This window comes from Rhamphochromis longiceps, linkage group LG7 (assembly GCF_057381845.1).
Source record: "Rhamphochromis longiceps isolate RC_006_pf linkage group LG7, R_longiceps_female_GT1.1, whole genome shotgun sequence".
In the NCBI taxonomy this organism is placed as follows: Eukaryota; Metazoa; Chordata; class Actinopteri; order Cichliformes; family Cichlidae; genus Rhamphochromis; species Rhamphochromis longiceps.
In genome coordinates, this window is record NC_140563.1 from 31,998,264 (window position 1) to 32,022,861 (window position 24,598).

At 39.1% G+C, this 24,598-nt stretch overlaps 1 protein-coding gene across 2 annotated transcripts in view; it reads left to right on the plus strand.

Annotated features, from left to right (window-relative positions):
- dcc (DCC netrin 1 receptor) overlaps window positions 1-10,964 on the plus strand; it is a 372,740-nt gene extending 361,776 nt beyond the window's left edge. For both annotated transcript variants that reach the window (XM_085413367.1, XM_085413368.1), the window contains exon 29: window positions 1,919-10,964. In XM_085413367.1, the coding sequence (XP_085269493.1) occupies window positions 1,919-2,008 (90 nt within the window). In that variant the 3' untranslated portion in view covers window positions 2,009-10,964. The remainder of the gene's footprint in view (window positions 1-1,918) is intronic.
- Window positions 10,965-24,598: the final 13,634 nt, after the last annotated feature.

Here is a 24,598-nt window from a genome sequence, read left to right on the forward strand (position 1 = left end):
CTCTGCATGAAGGCCACGCTCAATATAACACGCCGAGAATGTGTGTCTGTGAGAGACGAGCACTTGACTGTCACACACGCACACAGATGAAGGCACTTAAGTTGGCACACTGAGAGGTGACAGTTTGTATAGTCGGACAGAACAGGCCATTACACAGTGATCACACATTTGCAGGATATTTAAGTGAAGCCATTCACTCTATAAGTGTGCCGCATCCTTGGAAACACTTGCAGACCAGTGACAGCAACAACTCTAACACATTTGATGCAGTCGTCTCGGGGGAGAACTGTTAGCTAAGCTCATTATTGCTGGTTTTATTCTTGATTAAGCCCATTAACTAGAAATCCTGTGAACTTTGAATTCCTGTTGATCGCTGTCCAACTTTTTACTCTGATTTCCCTCCCTCAGGCAGCCATTGGTTCCACATCAGTCAGACTGCAGAGACTTGAAACCTGCTGCTGATAGATAATCCATCACAGTCAACACGGAGTCACCTTTTATTTTATTCAGTTATAAGTGCATATTGAAAAGTTTGCACTGCACTGCCAGGCAACAATAACTGAACTCTTGACAGAAACCAAATCAGACACGAGGTTCACTGTGATAGATTAGGTATTTGCAGCCACTTACGACACTGTGCAAGTTGACTCGCACAAAAATGAATGAATGCATCAAAGAGTGCAGAAGAAACACATTAAGCCTCTTAAAGGTATGGCTGGGGAAATGGTTTTCAGCAGTGAAAAAGGTGTGATTTATGTCCTTTCACAGCCTAAATGTGTAGCATTCCTGTTCTCAGAGAAAAGGTCCAAATAAGCTGACCTCTTGTTTGTTGTCTTAGTAAACTGATGGATTTACAATATTAGGTTTTGGAGCTAAATTAAGCCGTAATACGGCTGGCAGTTCAAGAAAGTGGTTACATCCACAAGAAAATTGGTTGACAAGTGGATGATTTTCACATGTTTGGGTTTTACATAACTAGTGCTGAGTTGTCAGTCTGTAGCCCATATTCAGCCTCCCCATGAAGAGTGTGCTTTCAGTGCTGTCAGCTGAAGTGACAATCACACTGGTGCTACCAAAGTGTGGCTCAGGAGTAGTTCAGCCATTTTTACAAGCATTTGTGAGCACATTGCATGCAAATTGCATGTATGCAAGAAACTAACACCAAACTGAAGTGTACTCAGTCACTGACATACTGTTAAAAAATACATATTTGTAACAGAGCAAAAAATAAAGTCCAGGATTATTTATCACCCAAATACTATCTTCATTATTAAGCATTTTTTAAATCAAGTTTGCTGAAACTGGAAAGCAGCATTTTTGTAAAAAGCTGCTTAACTTTCAGTAGGGTTGGTAGCTGCTTTGGATTGTAGGAGGTTAAGTTTTGATCTTTGGGTAATTAACTAAAGCCTAACTGTTTTCTGGTCTGTTGGCAGGCGATGATCATTAGGATGTTTGTTTATGAGAACATGAAGTGCAGAAGCCAGGACTGATTTGGTCACACTACCAACGAAGAAGCACATGTCTACAAAATATTTCAGTAGAATTTGGTGGTATGATCAAACTGATATCTGAACTCGTCACAACATGACTACTGAACGGCTTTCATACACAAGCTTGTGGTCAGTGCTAACAAGCACCTGAGCAACAATGCAGATATCCATCCTTAGTTATTTTGGAACTAGTTTGAGAGAAAAATACAGTGGATCGATCCTGGGGGGGCTTTGGTGTAGCCTCAAGCCTGAAATACATATGTTTGAATCTGCCTCATACATACTTACCCTCAGTGGTGGATCGGTTGGTTCACAATTATAGCTTGATAGCTTTTCTTTAAACTGTATCTACTGTATGTAGTTTTGACACACAATGGTCCATGATTTTATAAAGCTATTAAACTCTGTTTTATTTCTTTATATTTCAGATTTATGAGCAAGATGACCTGTCAGAGCAGATGGCCAGTCTAGAAGGGCTGATGCAGCAACTCAATGCCATAACAGGCTCCGCCTTCTAACATCTGAGCCCGGCCCGGCCCTGAATCACGGCCTAGTCTGGAACCCTTCTTCAAGCCTCGATGTCACCTGTTGTCTGGTCTTTCAAGGCACCAACAGGTCAATCTGGGTTTAAAGATGCCTCTGTGGAATCAGATCTCCGTTTGTGCTGGGTTAAGTCTGTTTGGTTTCTACTGGTCTTGGCTACTATCCACTGGGACCGGGATTGGAAAAAGGAAATTCGAAAGAGGATAAACACTACAGCACACAGCATCAAGAACAGGACCAGTGTTGAGGGGCGTCTTTAGGAGTTTAAACTGAAACCCCTTTAGACCCCTCAACCTCAAACACAAAACTAAAAAAACCCAATGCCTAGCGCCTCGACTTAATGAAACAGGGGGAAAGGATTATCACAAAAAAAGAAGACAAAATTACAAGATCCCTCCTGTTTCTCTTATTTGTGATATTTATTAGCATCCTTCTCCGCTGAGTTATCTTCAACTCAGTTACTGTGACTGTACCTCACTTATTTTTCATTATCGCCACTCCGTTTTGTCTTTTCTTTTTCTTTGGGTATTCCAACTTTGCGCATTTACGGGATGTGCATATGGTTTGAAAATGCAACACAAACCTAAGTGAGAAATGGAAAATACATCCTCAGCCACCAAAGTTTCAACAAAACTTTTTTTTTTCATGTGGATTCAAGGTTGTCTGTTATAACAGAGCGAGGTGATTCACTACGACATTTTTTCTCATCGTTTATCTTTTTCTGTCTTACACAAAACAGTATGATTTGACTGAAACACACATCACCCAAGCCCAAGATACCCTTCCACGTTCTGGGTCTTGAGATTAAAATTGTAAAGTCTGGTCTGAATCATCTGGATCTGGATTCTACTAACTTTTTCTTACAGGACTGTATAAAAACCTCTTTAGACTCCCACAGTTGGTTGCTGCTCCTGACCAAGCCTTTACTCTCCCTAACGCAGAAAATGTCCAGTATTTACCCACAAGGACTTGTGTCGTTGCCAAATTCTCATCTCTGAAAGCTTACTGTAACTTTGTTTTGCTAGTTGTTCAAGTCTGGCCTAAAAATGGACTTGAAGTGGGTGAAAAAGATACGATTTGAGGAACAAGGTGGAGCTGGTTTGAGATGATCAATTCCATTGTGGAACAAAGAAATGTCTCCGGTTGAAATACAGCAATTGTTCATGTCAAACGTATGTTCAGTCACTCTAAACATGTTAGTCACAAAGTGCAGCATCGCCCCCCTGTTGTCTGGAGGACTAAAGAAGGGTTACAGTCTGTGAATATCAGTGCTGTTGGTCTTTGGGACACTAGTTCACGTGTTCACCAAAGATACATTTTGTAGGACACTCACTGAATCATGGTTATTCTATCAAAAACATAATAAGCACTACCAAAATCGAGAAAAGGGTAATTAAGTCATGATCATAAGACAACAGTTTTGACTCTGAGATCACAAAACAATAATTTTGTTTTCTGTCATTAAGTTGTATGCATAATTAGCTTCAAAGCAACCACAGCAGGGCGCTGTGTTGCTCTTGTCAAAAATGGAAGAAAAAGAGATTTGATGTTACCTTTATTATTAATGTTTTTATTGGGGTTGGAGATGATGGGGCAGCCACTGATGACGACTGATGAGACAGATCTCTGTCATTGTTTATTTTTTCACTGTGCCATTTTACAGTGTCTGGCTGGATGTGAGTGTGCTGTATCTGGGCTTGCTTTTGATGAATCCATATTTATTTTTCATGAGACAAACACGAGTGTACCTCTGCCGACCTTGATCAACCACCTGGAACAATGGCAAAACCGTCAGCTTCACTTAGAGTTTTCTTCAGGTGGTTCTGTTTTTATACAAAAAACGATAAGAGAAAATGTGACAAAAAGATCAACACAAATAATGCATAATCCACAAAGTATATTTTTACATTTGATGTCCTGTCAGAGCTGAGTTTTTTTAAGTCAGGTTTTTTTAACCACATTTCTGCAGAGAGCTACTTTAACCACAGTGAAATATGATAGCCTCCAGCCTTTGAACATGTCAGACATTTAGTTTAATTCAAAAATTCTTTGTTAACTGGTATAAAGAAGCCCTTTTGTGCCATTTGTAGTTTTAATAGAAGCCGTTTAAGAAAAGGTTGACTGAGGAAACAAATTGCAAAGAGGGAATTTAAACCTGAAGCAACTGCATTCAAGGTGTCCTCTGTAGCATCAGTGCAAAGCATATGTACCTCCCTGTTCTTTAAAACAACTGCATTTGCATTGACAGCAGGCCAGAGAACCTGATTTTGAAAATTTGATGGAGGTGAGATGGGTGGGGATGTTTTTGTTTCTCTTTCTGAAAGAGAAATCATATTTGTGAAAAGCGGCATTAGGACAGTGAAGAAGGTGTACACTGTAAAAAAAAAAAAAATCCTAACAAATTGATCTGCGCTGGAGTTTTTGTGAAGGTCTCACTTCTTTCTTTGCTGCTGCAGCAATCTGTTTTTCTAAATATCACCCCCTCATTCTTGCAACATAATTGGAAGTATGTGGAACTACACCACCTGTAACAGTCACATTTGACCACCTGGCTAAACGACTGGTAAGGATAGTCATTTTGTCTGCCTGCAGAAAACCAGGAATTCAAAATGACAAATGATTCATTAATCAGTAGGGAGAAAAAAAAAAAACAGGCAATCAGTATGCTCTGTATTTGACTCCATCACCCCAGTCTCCATATTGTAATTTACAGACCTTTATCTTTCTGTGATAAAAGGAAAAAGCCTGAGGGAGACAGAGAGAGGCAGAGCCATGAATTGATATTCAGGGGTGGTTTGTATGTGCGAGTTAGGGCACAGAGGAATGAGCCCGTGAATTCATTATAACGTAGTTTCAAATATTATGATTCAAGCTCACGCTCGCTGGGCCGTTACGCCGGCGGAGAAAAGTCCCGGGCACGGAAGGGATGGAAAGGTAACATCTCGGTAGTGCGAGCGCGGGTATGAAAAGCGAGCGAACGCTGGCAGGCAGGCGGTGAGGGGATCAAACTCATCAGCCTGTTCTCGGAGAAAAATCCCCATTTCACTCTGCTCTTCCTCCCCTCCCCTCCTCTCTGCAGAGCAGAGCTTTGTAGAGACGGAACAATCCTGTGCTGTGGGGTCAGACTAAAATTTGATTATAAAAAAATAAGAAAATCAGATTCAACAATAAATTCTGAATCGAATGGCCTGTTGACACAAGGCATTTCAAAAAGGAAAGAAAAGAAGGAATGATTAAAGTTAACTGCTCTTACTGGTGAATTTGCACATTTTAGTCCATTAAATGTGAATCACATCTTCTTTTCCAATTATCATCCATCCAGCTGGACCTTTCTGGCAGACGTTTGTTTGTTTCATTTGTGAAAGTCAGCTTGCACACATTGTTTCCAGACCTTCGTATCACTGCCAACTTGTCAGGTTTTGATCCAGTGACTCAGATGATGTGTCAGTGGAAATGGAAGCAACTGCACAGGTTACTTTAAGTCAACTTACAGAACAGCTCTTAAATCAAAAAGTAAAAAAATAATTAAGTTGAGCAGTACTAGGAGTCTTTAAACTGGTGGATCCATCAGCCAGCCATCACACTTTGCATTTGAGCAACTTTATTTTAGTCAGTGTTGCAGAATTGATCTGTATTTCATAACTGTTTCTTCTGAGTTTCCTAGAAATGGCTTGTAATTTCAGCTGTTTCCGTAATAGACCACATGCAAAAGATAGACACTGAAGTTGTCTCTCGTTTTAAGTCATCACGCTCATCACTTAAGCCACTGTGATCTCAGTTTTTGAAAACAAGGAGCAGTAGGGATTCGCCACTACCTACAGCATGTGCTACTTTAATGTCTATTTACACTGAATTGGACCCAAACTTACAAAAATCAACACCAAGCTATATAAAACAAAATACAAAACTAGTGGCTGATTTCAAAACCTCTTTAGAAAAGCGTTTACTGAGGTTTTCAAGTGCGAAGTTGGGCAAAGGTCAGAGTTTGATGGCCATTAGAACAAAAAAAAGCAGGTTTAAGGCACTTAGTTTTCACTTTTCAACCTATAAGAAACATCCATCTTTTATGTCTACTCTTTGGTTTCCAACTGCCATTAGTTTTGTATATTTTCAATTCGTAGACCGCCCATAAGTCCAAATCAGGTCAAAGTGCTTGCTCAAATTATATTTTGACTAATCTGATCAAGAATACTTCAGTTACATAACGATGGGTTTGTCTCCAGATGTCTGTCTGATGCCCTGCTATACTTTATGTACAAGGTATCAGGCCTACAAAAGCCCCTCCACTTTGAAGTCTCTACTATTTGAAATTCATAAACTTGAGCTGAAACCAATGGATGCCTGGAAGGAAGGAAATCAGTCTAAAAACTGATGCAGGATCTCGGAAATAATCAGTTGGGCTGAAACCTTTGAACGTTTTTAGGCACGAGCTAATTCATGAAACACCTGTACACTCTGTAGCGTTTACATAGGACATTTGGTAACTCTTAGAAGGAGAAATCAGTTGGACTCAGATAAAACACTTCAAAGTAGCACGGATAAGCAGCTGATTAAACCTTTAAATAGGTGTTTTTCCCCTCAGCTGTCAAAAATCCGACTTTATACCAATGATGTGACTTGAAATGTTCTTTAAAGAGAACACCTAACTTTTTTATCCTCAGTTATTCGCCTTCATGAGTTTTTGTCATCGTTGAGATAAATAAGACATTCTCTGTAGCTATACTTTTCACTTCAGTGTTATTTTTCTTTCTCCATATTTAGTCACTTTATTTGAAGTCTTTGTGAAATGTTAAAATGGGCTCTGTGTTATGTTAATTTGTTCCTCCTGTAAAGTCGACACACGGGGACCAGATGAGACGGGGCTGTTCTGCTGAGGACTTATCCCAAAAGCCCCGTGTCCCTTTAAAGGGAGAAACTAAAAAAGAAAAGTTGTTTTTGTTTGTTTTTTTACTTTGGCAGCGCAGATGCAGCCTTTCAGCACCTGCCGGGAAACACAGACACATCAGATGTACTACATCCAGTGATGGCAGGGATCGTCCTGTACTTGAAATATCAAAGCTTGGATCCACAGAACGGCAAACGTGTCTATCAAAATGTTCCAGTGCAAGATGCTGTACCCCCAAATGGCTCACTCGGTGACTCATAATGCAGAAAGCATTCATCAAAACAAACCATTTCCTCTCAGACTCAACCTAAATGTCCTTTTATTTCAGCAACAAAGATCATTTTATGGAAATCCGCCTACTTAACTTAGAACAGTGTAATGGCCAGATTTCTAAAAGAAGAATTAAATGAGCTGATTTTTCTTTTTCTTTTTCTTTTTTGCTTATTCAGAGATTTTTTTCCCTTCAGTAACCAAGCTTTAAGATCCACGGCCTTTGCTGTGCAGTGATGTTTGCCTTAATACCTGACAAATTACCTGTATTGGCTGACCTTTAGTTATAGGAACTAAGAAACTTGGGGGGAGAAATTCTGCCTGTATTCTCCCAATACTTGCAAGGAAATTAGTTTAATTTACGTTATCGGCATGTAACAGCTGTAGGACTGTCCTGTACTCTACCTGTTTTTTCATTTTTCAGATTTCAGACTTATTTTACTTTACAACTTTTTTTTACTTTGTTTGCCTGGTTTCTGTTGATTTCTAGTGTGAAATCAGCTCTTTGAGAATTGACTATACAGTCATGACCAAAATCTTTGGCCATGACTGTAGGACTCTGATCCATATATAGAAAATACATCAATATTATTCAGGGGGACCAAAATGTCAGCATGTCTACACATCACGGTGGACCTAAAATTACATTAGATTGAGGCAGATAGGTTGGCCTCTAGTATTTGACTACAGACAATTGAAGCTCCCCTCCTGCAAATATCAGCTAGAGTGGAGGCATTGTCAGACTGTGGATGGGGACAAGTGGCAATTCTTTCTGATTCCAGGCTGCTTTAGCGCTATTTTAAGCTAAATCTCTTCCTAAAGTTTATTTTTATCTCTAAAGCCAACCAAACATAGGTTTAAAAAAATCTGTTTTTATGTTCCGGTTATATTTCAAATGTATCAACATTGTTATTTAGGTTAGAGGACTTGTTGACAGGCAAGAATATTGAGAGAGATTAAATGATGCAGACACTGTGACTGTGTGGACAACATGTTAAGAGCAAGCTTTTATTTGTGGCAGTTAGAATAAACGTCTACTTAAAGGGGACATAAATTTATCTGAATGTCAAATGTAAAGCTAAACCCTGTGATTTACTGTCAATGCGCAAAAAGATCCCAAATATTGCTTTATGAAATAGAGTTTCTTCATCTGATGCTGGAACAGCCTAAGAATCACCATCATCTCAACGTCATCATCTTATTTTATCATTCAGTGCAACACAAAATGCCCAGTTTCACTTTTTCAAGTGTGAATTAAACAGTGCACAGGAATCTAAAAAGGAGACTAAGGACTGAAAAGGACCTTTTCTTCTTCAAGAGTCTGACCCCACCCTCACCCCATCTCCTAACAGCCAGAAGTTGGGTTTTTGCTTCGTGTGTATTTTACTGTGGAGAAAAACATTGCTGCAGCAGAACTAGAACATTTTTAAAAAGCTCCTTTTTTTTTTTACAGTGTACAGTTCCACTAGAGTAGAAGTAACTTTTTTATAATCAAATTTAATATATTATTACTATTATTACTTTATTTCGAGTGCTCTTTAAATCTATTATTTATAACCATGTGATATTTCTGCAAATGTGCATTTAGATTAGCAAAGAACAAAAATTAAAAAAGAGGACTGAAGCAGTGTTTTATTTTTCTTATTTTAGGTTACTGCCTTAAAAGGTTTCAGTATTTTTTTTTATATTGTTGCCTATTTACATTCCTTGACGAAGCATTCTGTTTGCCACCGTGATTCCTCGTTCCAAGGAGATGCAGTCACCTCCGATTTCTGTTTATTGTCAGTCCGAAATCTGGATGGCAGGGCTCCGATCGCATCTATGCAGTTCTTCTTCATAGTTACAGCAGACCCGCCGCAGGGTCACATTTAAGTTTTATTCTTTGCCCACTATTTGGAGCCAGGAAATCCAAATCTGGGGCAAAGAGAGAGGCACCTGAGTGGAGCTGACGTGAAGTGTGTTTCATCGTGACATTAAAACTGAAGCTTGAGTTGAGCTGCAGGAAAGTTCACTACTAAATGGAGTAATTTGTATTTGGTTGTATGGCTCTCCATTCTTGAGCAGCAGCAAGAACAGAGCAGCTGGTACCGACAGCAGATATGACACTGGTCAATCCAGATACAGCATGGATTAAAGCTGCAGTGAAGGTGGGTTGCAAAGCAGCTTGCAGAGTGCAGTTATCATGGGCAGGACTTAACTTTGTGGTGTGCTTGAGTCAACACTAATCGTCTGACAGTAGTACAAACGGTGCCTTTGGACAAACTCAGACATGATATATGATATATTTGACAATGGCATCTATAGAATAAAAATCTTTCACCTCAGTAACTGATTTTTTTCATGTGCTCACATTTTTATTCTTGTATTGACAATTTTTCTCTTTAAAAAAACTGACTATATCAAAAAACAAACCAGATGTTGGGTTACGTTAAGTGTTCACTCAGATTTGATTGTTAGAGACATACCAATGTTTCAAATGGAATCATTATGAAATTATAAAAAGAATAATTATTTAAGGACAAGTAAAGCGCCATATGTGTTTTACATACTCCTTATTTCAATTATAGTAGAACACTTTCAGATCCCCTTTATTTTTAAATGTATTTTTCTTCTTCCAGTAGGTATCATTGGGTTGGTTGATTACTCTGATTACTGATTACTCATCTGGAGACTGATACCTCACTATAACTATAAAAGATCATTGAATACTGACCAGCACTACTGGTCAAACTTTACATCTCTCTATTAAGGCAAATATGATGACTTCTTCTCATATGTCTGAGTGTCTCTGAATGCACCGCCACAAAGAATGTTCTAAATGCTTTCAGCTGCATTTCTGGATGACTTCAGCATATCTTTGCTCACAAAGGTGTCATTAAATGGCAGCCTGGAAGGCAGGAAATCAGAGTAAAAGCTGATGCTCTGCAGGAAAGAAAAACCAGTGCTCTTTGTAGTTAATGGACTAAAACCTGTGAAACACACCGGGAAGGTCCTGTACGAGTGAAGGCTCCTTGTGAACTAGTATAGTGTCAATTGTGTGAAACTCAGAAACACCAAGCAGACTTGATAAGGTGGAAACTGGCTCAGCTCACCTCCCACATTTCAAAGGGAAACTCGACTTCATTAACTTCTTTCTTTGGGCGCTTCACTCCTGTGTGGGACCCATTGAGGATCAAAAAATGGACAAATTACACGGTGAAAAAAATAAAATAAGAAAAGGGAGGGTTAAATAATAGAAAAAATAAAGTTGGTCAGGGATGTGGTGACTAAGAGAGGTCTGGTGTCGTGTGAAACCATCTCCGTCAGCTCCATGGCAGACAGTTTGAGGCCAAAAGCTTACAAAAAGAAAATAATAGAGTAGAAAAAAACCCGAATGATGTGGACCTCATCTCTTCAGGGCGAAAGGGACCAAATTAAAACGACCCTTATCTCCTCTCACACAGACAATTACTTCATTTCCAGAACATCATTGTTGGACAGAGGAGCCGACAGATGGACGATTCAGAGTAAATACATTTAACTTCATCCTTTAAAAAAAAGTCCAAGACTCATTATAACCAAATTAGCTTAGTGACTGCAATATTTAAGAGTGTACATTTTGTTCATTTAAGTGAAGGGGGGAAAGTGGATGATGATGATGATGAAGACAAAGTAAAGCGAAGTTTCTATCCACAATGTTGTATACAATTGCTGGTTTTGTAATGCACTGTAGAACAGTCCCATGGTCCTTTTTTATAGAAATGTTATTTCAATGGTGCATTCTTTTTGTTTGATAAATAAAGTTTTGATACAAAAAAAACACCCTGTTAATGTGCCCGATTACTCACCACACAACCAAATGTGTGTATAATAGATGTTACGGAGACTTAAAAACCGAGTCACAACAAAATTAACTACAAAATTTCAGGGTGAGACTTCACCTTACTCAACCTGATGCATGAGGAAAGGCTGCATAGGACTCAAGGGGAGTCTGTCATAGCCCATTATACAGTTAGTGTCAGAATGATCCATCAGGCTATAGTTAGAAAGGAAATTGTCCTTAACTGGAATATGCTGAGGAAAACCTGTTGGGTTCAGCTGGCGGAAAAATCTGTGTTTTGTTGCTGCTGTCATCTTACAGCGCATCCTCCAGGGGATCCAGGACATCTTACAGTGTGTTGATGTGGTGACAGAGTTACGGCAACACTAAGTCAGGTCTCTCACTATCGGTTTTCACATTTTAGTACCCGTAAAGCATCCTTTGGCATCACATTTAAGCTTTTTTGTTTTTTTCCCAGCATGCAGGATTAATGTTGTGAAGGTACGTATTTTAATCCCAACCTCGATCTTTTCCTACACTTATTCACAGAGTGAGAGGGGAAGTAGACAGCTTAAAATGTGACACAAACCAATAGAGGTCGAGTGAAACAGTAATTCAGGCTGTGAATTTGATTCCATGCCAGGCCACTCAGGCTAAACCTGTGTGTTATTTAAGGCTGTTTAAGGAATTTACTTCATATTATTCACTTGATATTATTGGCTGTCTAGTATTGAAAAAAGTGCTGTTAGTCTGCCGGTTGTCTGTTTTTGACCAATTTATTAAACTCAAAATAATAGTAAATGGAGGTCAGACGCAGAGTCTGCAACCAGAATTATGATGCACAAAAAAAACAATAGATTTCTTTTTAAGACATTATGAACATATTTAACTGAATTTCTTCAATACTAATTATCAGAGGTTAAAGTGCGATGTGGATGAAGGGGAATCCTAACAATGGGTGTGGGGTAATGAATTACTTAGAAATAAGCCAAATAAATTTTTTTTAAAAGTCTGAAATATTTTTTATTGTATACAGACTGTGACCAGCTGATCTGTGATGCTACTGTGATATCCACTGCTCTTTGTGGCTTTAGCCAACTGAATCCACTAAGATAATCACATTTAATGAGCTATATTGACATCTTAGAGCATCACATGTTAGCTCGAACATTTTCAACACACTGCACAGAAACAGAAATTGTACTTGGTGATGTTTGTGTCCTATCTGACAAGGTACATTTGAAATTTCTTTCCAACAAAACATTAAGCTGTTTATGTCCACTCTTGTTGGTGCTTCAGTGCCCCAACTTTATTTGTATGTGCACCATGAACAGATATGAATGAGAAGGGAAAAAAGAAGGATATGTGGAGATACTGTGGGATTCTTATGACTAAGCAAATATTGCCTGGTGCACCAGGCTGCACCACACGCAAGACTAACTCAGCCAAAAGTAACAGGCACTAATCCTGCCCATCAAATTTAGTTGCTTAATAACTGAAGGTGCAGAAACACACTTCTGAAGCCACTTCTAGCCCACTTTAACTCCTACTAATAGTAAATATAGTGATTCTTCTAAGGCGAAGAATCATCCACTATATGTTTATCACAGACGAAAGTTATCCAAATAACACACTCAGGAGAACCGAGAACCTGAGTGATCAAAATCTGTTCGGGCTATGAGAACACCCCAACCAGATGCTGAAACACAAAAAAATCAACCTGCATCTTTTAAAAAGACAATGAGATACAGTGAGTGAGTGCAAAGCTTCAAATGATTATTTTTATAGTCAAAGATCGGGATAGAGTATCAGAAACACACAAACATTGACCTCATTAACTGACATTTCAGCATTTAGCCACACCTCTTATTTATTTTCTGCCTCTCTCCTCCACCATTTCTTAACCTCTTGTTACACCAGGACCTGTGTAACATTACGTGTAGAGAATCAAGTAGACACTGTGTACCTTACCAAGAGAGAGAAGCATACACATTGACCCTTTTGTCTGTGGCAAGAGCATAAAGTTTATAGATAACAGTTGTGACTGACTGGTTACGTGTTCAGTACCTCATCTATACTTTCAATAATAGGACTGCTAAAGTTCACATAGGCCAAACAGCCATCAGGCCACAGGGAAATGCTCCCTGCTCATGATAGTCCGTCTGCTACTACGAACCACATTTTCCTGACTGACAAACTTCTGACTTACTACACGGTGCCCTTCCAATGTGGAGTTTAAGAGGATAAAAAGGTGCACGAAGGCACTAACACCAACTAAAAGACTTGGCAGTATCTGACGCCCTGGTATGAGAATGTGTTATAGGGTTAGGTTTTAAAAAGCTCAGCAGTGCAGCATGTCATACAGGGAAACAGTTCAAAAGGGTAAAACAACTGAGTTCAAAAAAGACTCCTCCAGGGGTCTTTGGCACAGCTGAAGCAGCCAAACGTGCCAATTATGTACCATAAGGCAAGACTGCATTATGATTTTCAATCACTAAATCAAGGCAATGAGGAAATGTGTAGCTGTTATCAGACATATTATCAGTAGTAAACCTGACATAGCTTTAAGAGAGTTTAAACAAAGTCTCATATCATCTATTTTAATTTAGACTATGTCGTAAGCATGGCAGTGAAGGGACTCTTTTATCTCAAACCTTGATCTTTCACTCAATATGGACAAACCCAAAGTAACATCAGAGCTATATCTAGATCATACAGTACAGGGGCAAGGGACCTACGGGTATAGAAACACATCAACATCTCTTAGCTATGCTAAAAAGTAATTTGATATTACATGTTTAGAACAGAAACTGATTATTATTACAGGAAAGTCTGAATGTGCTGAACTCACACGAGTCAGTGAAGGGATCTGGGGCATCTGTAGTGGAACAAGTCTAAGAGCTCTGTAATGTGCAGATACTGATTCGTTTTAACATGTACATAACAAAACTACTGATTAAGATGATCACCATTGGCTCCAATTTAGCCTGTGGTATTAGGGATTGTGCCAAAATTGCTGGAATTATAAAGACAGAAATATATTGTCAGATTTTGATCCCCCATGCAAATCTGATTATCAATAGCTTAATTTTTTGATATGACAATGACCCTGAACACACAGTCAATGTACCAAAAGCATGCCTGGATAGAAAATGTGCAGGCATGTGAGTCATGGATAGGGCCCAGAGCCCACACTGCTTCAAAATTATTAAAGCAGTGTGGAATCATCTTGACGAGCACAAAAGGTGACCAACATTCAAAGAGGAGCTTTGATTGTGCATCAAGAAGCCTGGAAACCTTTCCTGAAGGGCACTTAAAGAAACTTCGAGAATCCTTGCCTTAGAGAGCTCATAATGTGATAAAGAATAATGGCCATGCCAAATATTAACTTTTAATCTTGTGAGAATTGTAAAAACTCTATTTTTGCCTTTTAAATATATATATATATATATATATATTTCCATGTATGTTAGCATTTTTTAATACATTTCTGCAACTATTTCTCAGTTTCCAATCAAACTAAGGAAAAAAAGTGATGATTCATGACTTTTGCACAGTACTACATATATGGCACTTGGTCATATGTACGCTGTTACCACCTGCAGCTGTAACCACCTGCATCTGTAACCACCTGCAGCTGTAACCCACCTACAAGTTGTTTCCTGACTCCTACTGAAAAACAAAAGCAGCAACAGAATTTGCAATCTGACCCATTATGGAGCTCTGTGGTGAAAAGGTGTTGTCTAAAAATGTCTCCATTTGTGTGGAGCTGTGGAGATTTCAACTGTGTGGACATGCTGAACTTTAGGACAGAACACAAAAGGGTTTTTTTGAAGAGTTCTACTGCATTCTGTTTGGTTCTACTGTCTCTTCTGCATGTCGACTGACGAGCTGCCAGCTTCTGTCTGCAGGCTGACGAGGCGGATGAAGGAGGCCTGTGGTGAGCTGGTTGTTAGCTGAGGACAGGACTGCAGGATAAACTGTCTGACAGCTTGTCTCCTTCCTCCATGCTGAGATGTGAGCCTCCATCTGCTGCCTGCCAGCCTGATGGCCACTGCTGTCCAGTCTGAGTGATTAGATGATTCAGAAAGAAAAGAAAATTATAGAGTTCTAAGCTAAGTTCAAGACAAGAGAAACCAACACGTGCTGTGAGTTGAATATTCATTTTAAATAAGATGCACTGCTCACTCTTGAGTGAAGTGGTTGACTTATGTAAAATAAAGCTTACATATGGGACACGTGACTTTTAGAAATCTTTATGAAACACCTTTTTTTTTTAATTGATTTTGTTGGTAAAACAATCTTTCAAAATAAAAGTCTAACCTAGTCTAGTGAAATAACAGAAAATGACAAAGAGAAAAGTCGAAGAAGTCAGAACATATCCAGTTTGAGTTATTGTCACCAAATGTCACTTGTTCAAATTTACATGATTTTTCTGTAATTGAATAAGTTACAGATCTTGTTTCCTAAACCTGTGTTTTTAATTTGTTCTTTAGTTTTGCAACAGGAGGGAGATGGCAACACAACCACGCAGTTAAGTTTTAATGAGGCTGCATAAGTGGAAACCAACAATGCCTCAAATTAAAATGAGTTTTGCCAGGAAAAGAAAAACACTTGGTAAGAAAATCATCATCATTAACATTAGGGTACCTTTGTCATTATTTTTGTAATAAATCACTTCTTATTGTAGTATAAAAATGTTAACGCTAAATAATAACTCCCATGTCAAAATTTTGTTGTCCCAGCCACACACATAAACATCCTCATTGATGTGATATTAACATGATTGCCACAACTGGGGGCAAAGGATTTCAAAATCTAAGGCCAGAAACGTCACCCATTGAATTCTAAGTTCCAAATATAAGCAAGATTTTCGCTTGTCAAAATGGAGCAGATATATCTCAGAAGAGAAAGCCAGCCAGTCATAGTATTTAGATAATATTAAGATATTTAAATTCAGATAATCCCACAGAAATGTTTCAAAGGGCACCAACATAAACACTTGCGTAAAGTTTTAACATGGGAGTAAATGGAGACTCACTCAGTTTTGGAGCAGCCTCAAGTGGTCATAAGAGGAAATGCAGCTGTTCTGCATTGGCTGTATTATCAGGTCCTGGAGGTTGATGCTTGTCTAAGACAAACGGATGGGATTACTGATGGTATAGTAGTAGTAGTTTTGTTTTCTTAGACTTTCATCTTCATTTGTTATGTTTGTTTTAACCATAGAGCCAGTAGGCTAATTGAATTGAAAAAAGAATCCTCAAATTCAGTCATGAACAGCTGATCAACTTTAGGGTCAAAGTAATCAACGACAGGCTCTATGAACAATATATTGTGGCAGTTTGAAAAGAAGACTAGTCGCCAAAAGCAGTTTGGAAAAATTCCAACAAATATTATATATTTACTTCTGCAAAACTAAAACTCAAAATCAGAGAGAATAAACCATTGTCTAAAAATCAATCAGTGACACAGATGTTATTTAACCTGTTCTAAATGTGATGCTCTAGGATGACATGTGCTATTTAGCCTTGTGAAACTATAGATATTTTATTCTTCAGCTTACTGTGGAGATTTGGACAGGTTTAAATATCGACTAATTGTCCACACTTCAAAGCTCCTGTCGGAGCTTTCAGTGACTTCGAAGGAGTAACTGCTGAGTTAGAGATACGATCCAACTGTTTTCCAATGCAGGGGATGCAGCTTTGAATACAAACATGCGATTGTTGAGTTTTTTAAGAGTTTACCTGCATCCACACTCCTGTAATACTTAAAAATTAACACATTTTTAAAATGTGCTCCATTAAACTCAGACAGTGTAAGCAAGCTAAAGAACATCATGTCTCAGCTGGGAGTAAGTTTAGAAAACACCTACATTTCAGGTGAACGCTCTGTTTGCTTCCATATGCCAAATCCAAAGTATGATAAAGTGTTATTGCTACAGGTATCTTTATTACAACATATTACATGAAAATAAACAATAAAAATAACCCACAACTGTTTAAAATGTGTATCCAAAGACATATCATATTCCATTGTGCCAATGAACACCAACTCCCTAGTGGATATGAAAACTTTTGTCAGACACATCTTGACTTACTTCAGTTCAATTCAGTTTCATTTATATGGCACCAAATCACAACAACAGTCATCTCGTACTTTTTTTGCCTTGCAAAAGACCCTACAACAATAGAGTGGAACTCCAAAATTCAAATGGCCCTCTATGAGCATGCAAGTGAGAAGGAAAAACTCCATTTAAACAGGAAGAACACTCACACTGAGCCTGGTTCAGCCAGGCTCAGTGTGGTGTTGAAAGTGGTGACTGAGAGCATGAACTCAATGAGCTCATGAATCAAGTTACTTTTTCAACAAGAAAGCAGACCTGGCCACCTGCTGGTCACCAGAAAGAATGCAGTTTTGATTCACTACTGCTTTGGCTTTATTTTTCATACCCAGAAGTCACATTCATCTTTTATATACAGGCCGGTTCCAATGCCTACAACCTCCCACTCACTGAAGAGTTCAACGCTGTGTGAAATCATGTTGCCGCTGCTGAAAGGCCTGTTATTAAAGTGGTACTGCAGAAATACACCAGCAAGCTTTGGAACCCTCTTGCCTTTCTCCCCTGAAACAAGAACTTCCAATCAGCATCTGCTGTGATTTATATTGCTATCAAATGGATGTATTAAAATCATCCATCACTTGCTGAAAAAAAATGTGTCTATTCTCTTTCAAATGCATTCAGGCATATGCAATGGCAATAACAAACCATTTCCCAAAATGCTCCACTTAAAATCAGCGTCATTATTTTCTTTTTCTGTTTGTTATTATACTATACTACAACAAAGAAAAATGAAAAATAACCCTTCAAAAAAGACTCTTCAAACATGAACACAAAGTATCTACAGGATCCTTTCATCCATTTTCTTAAATGCCTATCCAGTTCAAATTGGAGAGGAAGTCGGACCCTGTACATCCTTAAATGGGGCAGAAAGTGGAGTACAAGTTGATCAAGTTGGCATTCTGTCACATTTACACCTGATAATTTAAAACCACCAGTTAATCTAAGATTTATGTTTTTGTAGTGGTTGTAGACCTGTGAGGCAACAGTGCTATAAACTACTGCACCTCTGTCAATCTAGTAATCTTGCTTGCTCTTTCAGGATGTTGTTCACACGTTCATGTTGCTGTTAATGGCTAGTTGGCTTAGAATAGCACTTAATGGAGCAGAAACTCCACGCAAATGCACAAATGCAAAAGCGATGAATGGGATATGAGTCATGGTTTGGCTTTCTGTTCACTCACTCCTTATTTTATCTTAACTTAAAATCACAGGCTTGCCTGGATTTTACTTTAGGTCATTTTTAAGTTTCCCTCTTTTGTTCACCACCTGTCACTGACAATCCAGTTCTTGTCTGTGTCCTGTTTGATTTCACTGACCTCCTGTGAATGGTTCTTGCTTAGTAATAAAAGGCATTTAAGGGGATTTAAGCTTTTACCTACTTGTGTCCTCTTTTGTGGCTTGCTTGTCTTTTAAACCGTTACAGTAGAAAAGTCAGAGTATATTCAAACAATAACAAATAAATAGAAGTTCTAACAAACTCTCTATTCAGTGGCATGAAAGAGAAATTACATAACAGTTTTCTTTTTTCCTTTGCTAGGTATGAAACATCTGGACTGACATCTTTACCTAGCAGTTTCAATAGATAATTAGTCCCAAGAACATCAGCCGTCAGTAAAACAGTGAAGCAAAAAGAAGGACAGAATGGTAAAGTTTGTTGCTTATGTGCTGGCGGAGCGAGCAGAATCAGGTGAGTCATGGAGAAAACAGAAGTTTTCCATTAAACGAAACATTGCAGGGATTATTTGCAATCCAATGGGATGCTACAGAACAGATGGAGGTAGTTTATTGAGACGGCTGAGCTGACTGTGTCTTTAACCTCTCACTTTCTCTGTCAAACACAAACTGAAATGAGGCTTGACTGAACTAAAAAACAGAGAAAAGCAGAGAAGGGAGAAGATAAAAGATCAGTTAGAGGTAGGTATTATTTATTTTTTCATACCTGAAACCTTAGGAAGGTATAAAAAACACTGTGAAAAAAATAAAGTTGCAATGTGACGAGCTGGTCCTGATGCTAGATTCGATTCAGTCTGCTTAAGAGGTTCATATATGCACTTCAGCTTTTTCCTTAATATATGGCTCAAAAATGGACCACTTGAATAGTTATGACATTTAATTTCTGGTGTCTTTTTAAATTCAGCCCTCAAAGAGTTGATGATTTCCGCTGATATCATTTTGTTCTCAACAACTTACACATTGTATATCATAGATTTTCATCTTAAATATTTTATTCATCAAGACCTGATTTTTTTGGAGCATTATATTTAAGACACATGGAAACGTAAAAAGGAGCATAAAGAGAAAATCCAGGAAGACCTCTGATAACAAAGCTGAAATGTTACTCATAAGGTCAACTTCACTGTCAAGTTTATTCTTGGCATTTTTACTATTTTGTCTTCAAAAAAGCTCCAAAGCTAAAACTTCTGCTTATGAGTTTACTTTGTTTGCCACAGTTCATGTCTTTACAAGAACACAATCCCATCGATGTCCTCCCTGTGAAGAAAGCAACAGAGACTGAAAAAGGAACCTCCCTGTTTGTTATGTGAGGCAAAATGATGTGATTCAATGCTGAAAGTCTTCTTTTTGAGACTCCGATTGTTGTCTCTCTCTCACAGAAGTCTCATCCTTCTCTTGTTTTGACTAAAGAAGAACAAACACATTGCTGTGGATGCCACAAATCTTCCTGACCGCTCTGTTTTTTTTATTATTTTGGTTTCTCTTTAACAGCTTTCTAAAATGGAAACTTCTTTGTAATTTATTTGAAAACAAGAGAAAAGATTCTGGCTCTTACTACGACCAAACGGGTCCTGCTAAGACATTGGCGGAAAAAGAACCCCCCTCCCTATGAAGAGTGGCTAAAGACAATGGCTATGTTGGCGTCTTACGAAAAAGTGACTTATGGTTTATTAGACAAATTGCATCAATATGACTGTATTTGGTCCCCCTTTACAAGCTGGCTTTCTGTAACTTGAAGAACAGAGGAGTAATGACAGAGTGGTGGTGTGGGGATTGGTGTGCGAAGAAAGAATAGGATAACTTTCCTTTGTTTTGGTTTTTGTTTTTGTTTTTTGTTGTTGTTGTTGTTGTTGTTGTTGTTGTTCTTTGTTTTGTTTTGTTGTTGTTGTTGTTGTTGTTGTTGTTGTTGTTGTTTGTTTGTTTGTTTTTAAAACTATTTATTTATGTAGTTATCCTTAAGTTCTGTTATTGAAGTTTAAAATGAAATAAATAAAAATTGTTGATGACAAAAAAAAGAAAACAAGAGAAAAGTGTGCTTTGCATTGAAAAGACATAAGCTGCCGAGCAATAAAAGCAAAGCTGATGAGGATCACTTTTAAATTTAATTAAAGATGAATTCCTTCAGTAGAGCAGTGAAGTGGATTTGACAGTTTTTTTGCACGGTCACTCTCTCGCTGTGAGAGTCGCCCACGCATGCAGTTGGGGAATGTTAGTATCCACTGAAAATGGAAATGAAAGTGACTGTGGATGAAATTGGATTAGCTTCAGCTGCGGCGTGTTTCAGCTCAGTTTCAGAGGAGACAGACTGTCGCAAATGTCAGCTGAAGTAAGGAGATGTTACAGGGGTGAGATAAGTTTGGGGATAAGTTAACCAACTGCCCATATCTGGCAACCCTAAGGTTTGCCAAAATAGTGGCTATCCAGCAAAATGATCAAGAACTTCAAAATGAACTTTAGGGAAAGAGGGAAAATAGAACATAAAGATACAAACTGCAGGTGAAAGAAGACTAAAGTTAATGACATTCATTAATGCCATGTAAATGCATTAAGACTGAAAGGAGCAAAATGATGGAGAAGTCACTAAACCCTCCAGCAGAGCTTGAGCCCATCGCCAGGTATCCTGATCCAGCTCTAACTGTAAACTTATTCTTCGTCACCCAAACCTGATAGCTGAACCTCCACTTCTACTCTTAGAATCTCTCAGAACCACAAGTAAGCCTGCAGTCTGAGAGCGAAGAGCTCTGTTGGGATAATATGATATACTATGAGGCATTCAAGATACGATGGAGCAGTGTTTTGGCAAACTGGGAACAAAAACTGCCATTAGGACATCTAGGTGTTTTGGTGGCTACTTTTATTTCTGCCTGAGTAGCTGAAAAAAATGTAATTGGATAAAAAATGAATGAATTTAAGGTGATGATTAGCACTGTCAACTCACGGCAAGAAGGTCCTGGGTTTGAATCCAGTCTGTGACTTTTCTGTGTGGAGTTTGCAAGTTCTCCCCATGTCTGTGCGGCTCCCTCACACAGTCCAAAGACATACATTAGCTACGCTAATTGTCCATAGGTGTAAATGTGAGTGTGAATGGTTGTCTGTCTCTGTGTGCTTGGCTTGTGACAGACTGGGGACATGTTCAGGGTGTACCCTGCCTCTTGCCCTATGACAGCTGGGAGTAATGTGCAGACTCAAATGGACTCAGAGTCGGTCCAAACGGATTAATGAATTAGTCAAAATGTGTCTGGTGGGAATTGATTGTGTTCTGTGTGTTCAGCTGCTCTGACTTCATATTTACAGACACGATCCATCGCGCTCGATGCTCTTTAGCATCCATCTGGGAGCCCTAACTGTCAGAGCAACACAGCTCAGGAGTTATTATTATTACTGCTGCTGTTTTTGTTAAATGACAAGCGAGAACACAGAGGGGGACCAACTTTACCAGTTAGCTTCTTATTAAATCTGCCCCTATGTGGCATGTCAGCGGGCGACTGAGGAAGCAGATACAAAGATGAGCTCTGTTAGAAACTGACGATTAATAAACACACTATAGTAGTCTAAAGTTCAGACATGCCTATATATGTTCTTTACTTTTACAGTTTTCCATTTATTTAAATACAAAAAACAATTAAAACGGTCAACTTCATGCAGGCATCTTCTTGGTTCTGACTAAACTATATAGACAGGGTTATTTGCAGTATACCAACACTACTAAAGCACATCATCAGCATCATCACATCAACAGCAGGAAAATCAAATACTATTCCAGGTGATGGCCTCATGAACCTCAGTAAGAGATCCACAAGCAGCTTATACAACAAATTGTGACAAATTTAGCTCCTTTACCCTGTCCATGTTTGCTACGCATCTGCAAACCACTTTGCAAGCCACTTCCATTCCAGGTCCAAGTTTCATGCTCTATCTGGCTTAATCATAGTCCTGTTCTGTTTTCACTGATGCATGGTATCTTCCGTACTGGAAGTTTTGCTCATGCTCCTCCTACTTCCACGTCTGCATGTGGAACAGAGCCATACCACCAAATATGGATTGCTACAGATAGAAACAGCAGGCTTCTTTTGACTGTAGTAGTCCTGACAGTGTTTTGATATCTTCAGTTTTGTTGTACACAATGATATGAACTCAAGAAAAACTTGAATAAGTGTCTCCAAACTTTTGACTGACACTGTGAGAGCTAGATGTGATCAGCAGGTATGAAAACACGGTTGTTGCACAAACATCTCTGCACAAGGCAACTCTGACTACTTCATATCTCAAAAGCAGCAACAACAGACACATTTTAACTCTAATGAAGGTTTTGTTTTCCTCTGCTAATTATATCATATTAAAAAAGATCAGGGAAAATGTTCATTCTACTTTTCAAGTTAATCTAAACATATACACAAGAAAAAAAGATGACAGTAGATAGGAGTTAAGTAATCATTTAAATAATTGATATAAATATATGAAAATGCATTTAGGTTTCCTCTGAGGTTATTAGGAGCCGGGAGGGTATGTGCTGTGGGTAGGTTGTCATGTTCCCTTTTTCAGAGCATGTGGGCAGGGCTGTGGTCTGCAGGATCCCCAGCACACCTGCAAAATGTTGGGTGTCATCAGCTGGGGCTTTTAAGGAGCTGTGCAGCAGATGTCTGGTGTGGGAGTATTGTCTCATCCACGTGGTAACATGGTAAATGTTCTGAATGTTTGTACTTTCGATCTATCGAGTGTTTGAAGATCCTTCCTCGCCTGTATTCCTCCCACCAGACTGCCTCGCTTCCGTCAACCCCGTTTCCTTGGAAGAACGTCTTCATCTGGAATCAGAGTTTCCTCCTCTACCTGCAGCCAACCTGTGCTCAACCCACTTCAAACCTCCAGCTCCTCATAATCTCTGTTCTCTTTTTCCGTAGACTGTATGAGCACTCCGCCAGTCACCATGCCCCCCCCCCTTTTGTCACTGTATATAAAACCACTGCGCCATAACCAAACGTGTCTGTGTGTTCTGCTCCTGAGGCCCACCCGTACTCCCGCCATACTTATGGACCCAGCAGAACACACAGACATGTCTCCTGACTTGTTACTTCAAAGATATCAAGAATCCCTTTCCAGGCTTACATGACAGTTTCAGGAATCCGAACAATGGGCGGGCGGTGTGAACGACACACTGATGGCCCTTGCTAAACTACTCCCACTGGTTCTGCTTAGTGCTCCGGCACCCCTGCCCACTCCACTCATTCAGCAGACTCACTTCGTGACCCCGCTCCTCCAGCCTTGGTGCAGTTCACAGGGGAGCTGGGCCGCTGTGGGGGTCTCCTGATTCAGAGCTCTTTGCAGTAGCTAGCAAGCTGATTGGAGACCAAAAAAGCCAATCAGAATTTTTGCATCCAAGTCTGTGATTGGTTGGTTTTGTGGCACATTTGACTTTTTGTGGCAGAAAGAGTTGAGCGCACAGGGTGCGGAGATGTTGAGAGCAGGAGTGACACGCTGAAAGCAGGTCCGCAGATGTCCGTCAGCACCCAGAGCAGAGATATGAGCAAAAGCAACAACTGAACGAGAGAAGCTGTTATTGTGTGTGCATATTGATAAAAGCAAACGCTGAAATATATTTCTTGTATGCAGCAGTCCGCAGTCAAAAAGAAAATGCTTGTGGCCCGGTTTAAGAACTCTATACTGGCTATCATAAAGCCGAAGCAAGGGAGGCTGATGGGCATCGTGCCTGACAAAAACAAACCAAGAAGAGTCCAACGACCTCGGAACAAAAATGTCAGGGTCACCAATGTGGAGGTACTGTACAGACGACAAAGGAGCTCTAACTTTTCACTCTGACTTTATTCATCACAACACATCAACTGAACACATCGTGCCACACAACTTGACAAAACCCCTCCTCTCAACTTGGGTGTGAGTGGAGCCCTCTAGTGGGCCGCCACAACTTTAATATTCAGTTTTATAAAAACAAGACAAAAACCTAAACAAATTTTGGTTGGTGGCAGAAAATGATGTGTTGTGCATAGGAATTTATTAAGCACTGCAAGAGTCTTTATTAGTAGCGGTCTAATTATGTCTTAAAATGGTTTGTACCATCTGCTCTCAATACTTAATAGTCTGCTCCATTGTGGGCTTAGGTTTGTCTGTACCCTGTAATCATTTTAAAGGAGCTAAGTAGAAGGTAAAATTTGATGTTTCATGTCCATCTCAGGTAGTCTTAGTTTTTGCTGTTTGGTGTTACCTGTCATTCTTGGCTCTTGTTGGAGGTTGTTGAAGGTTTT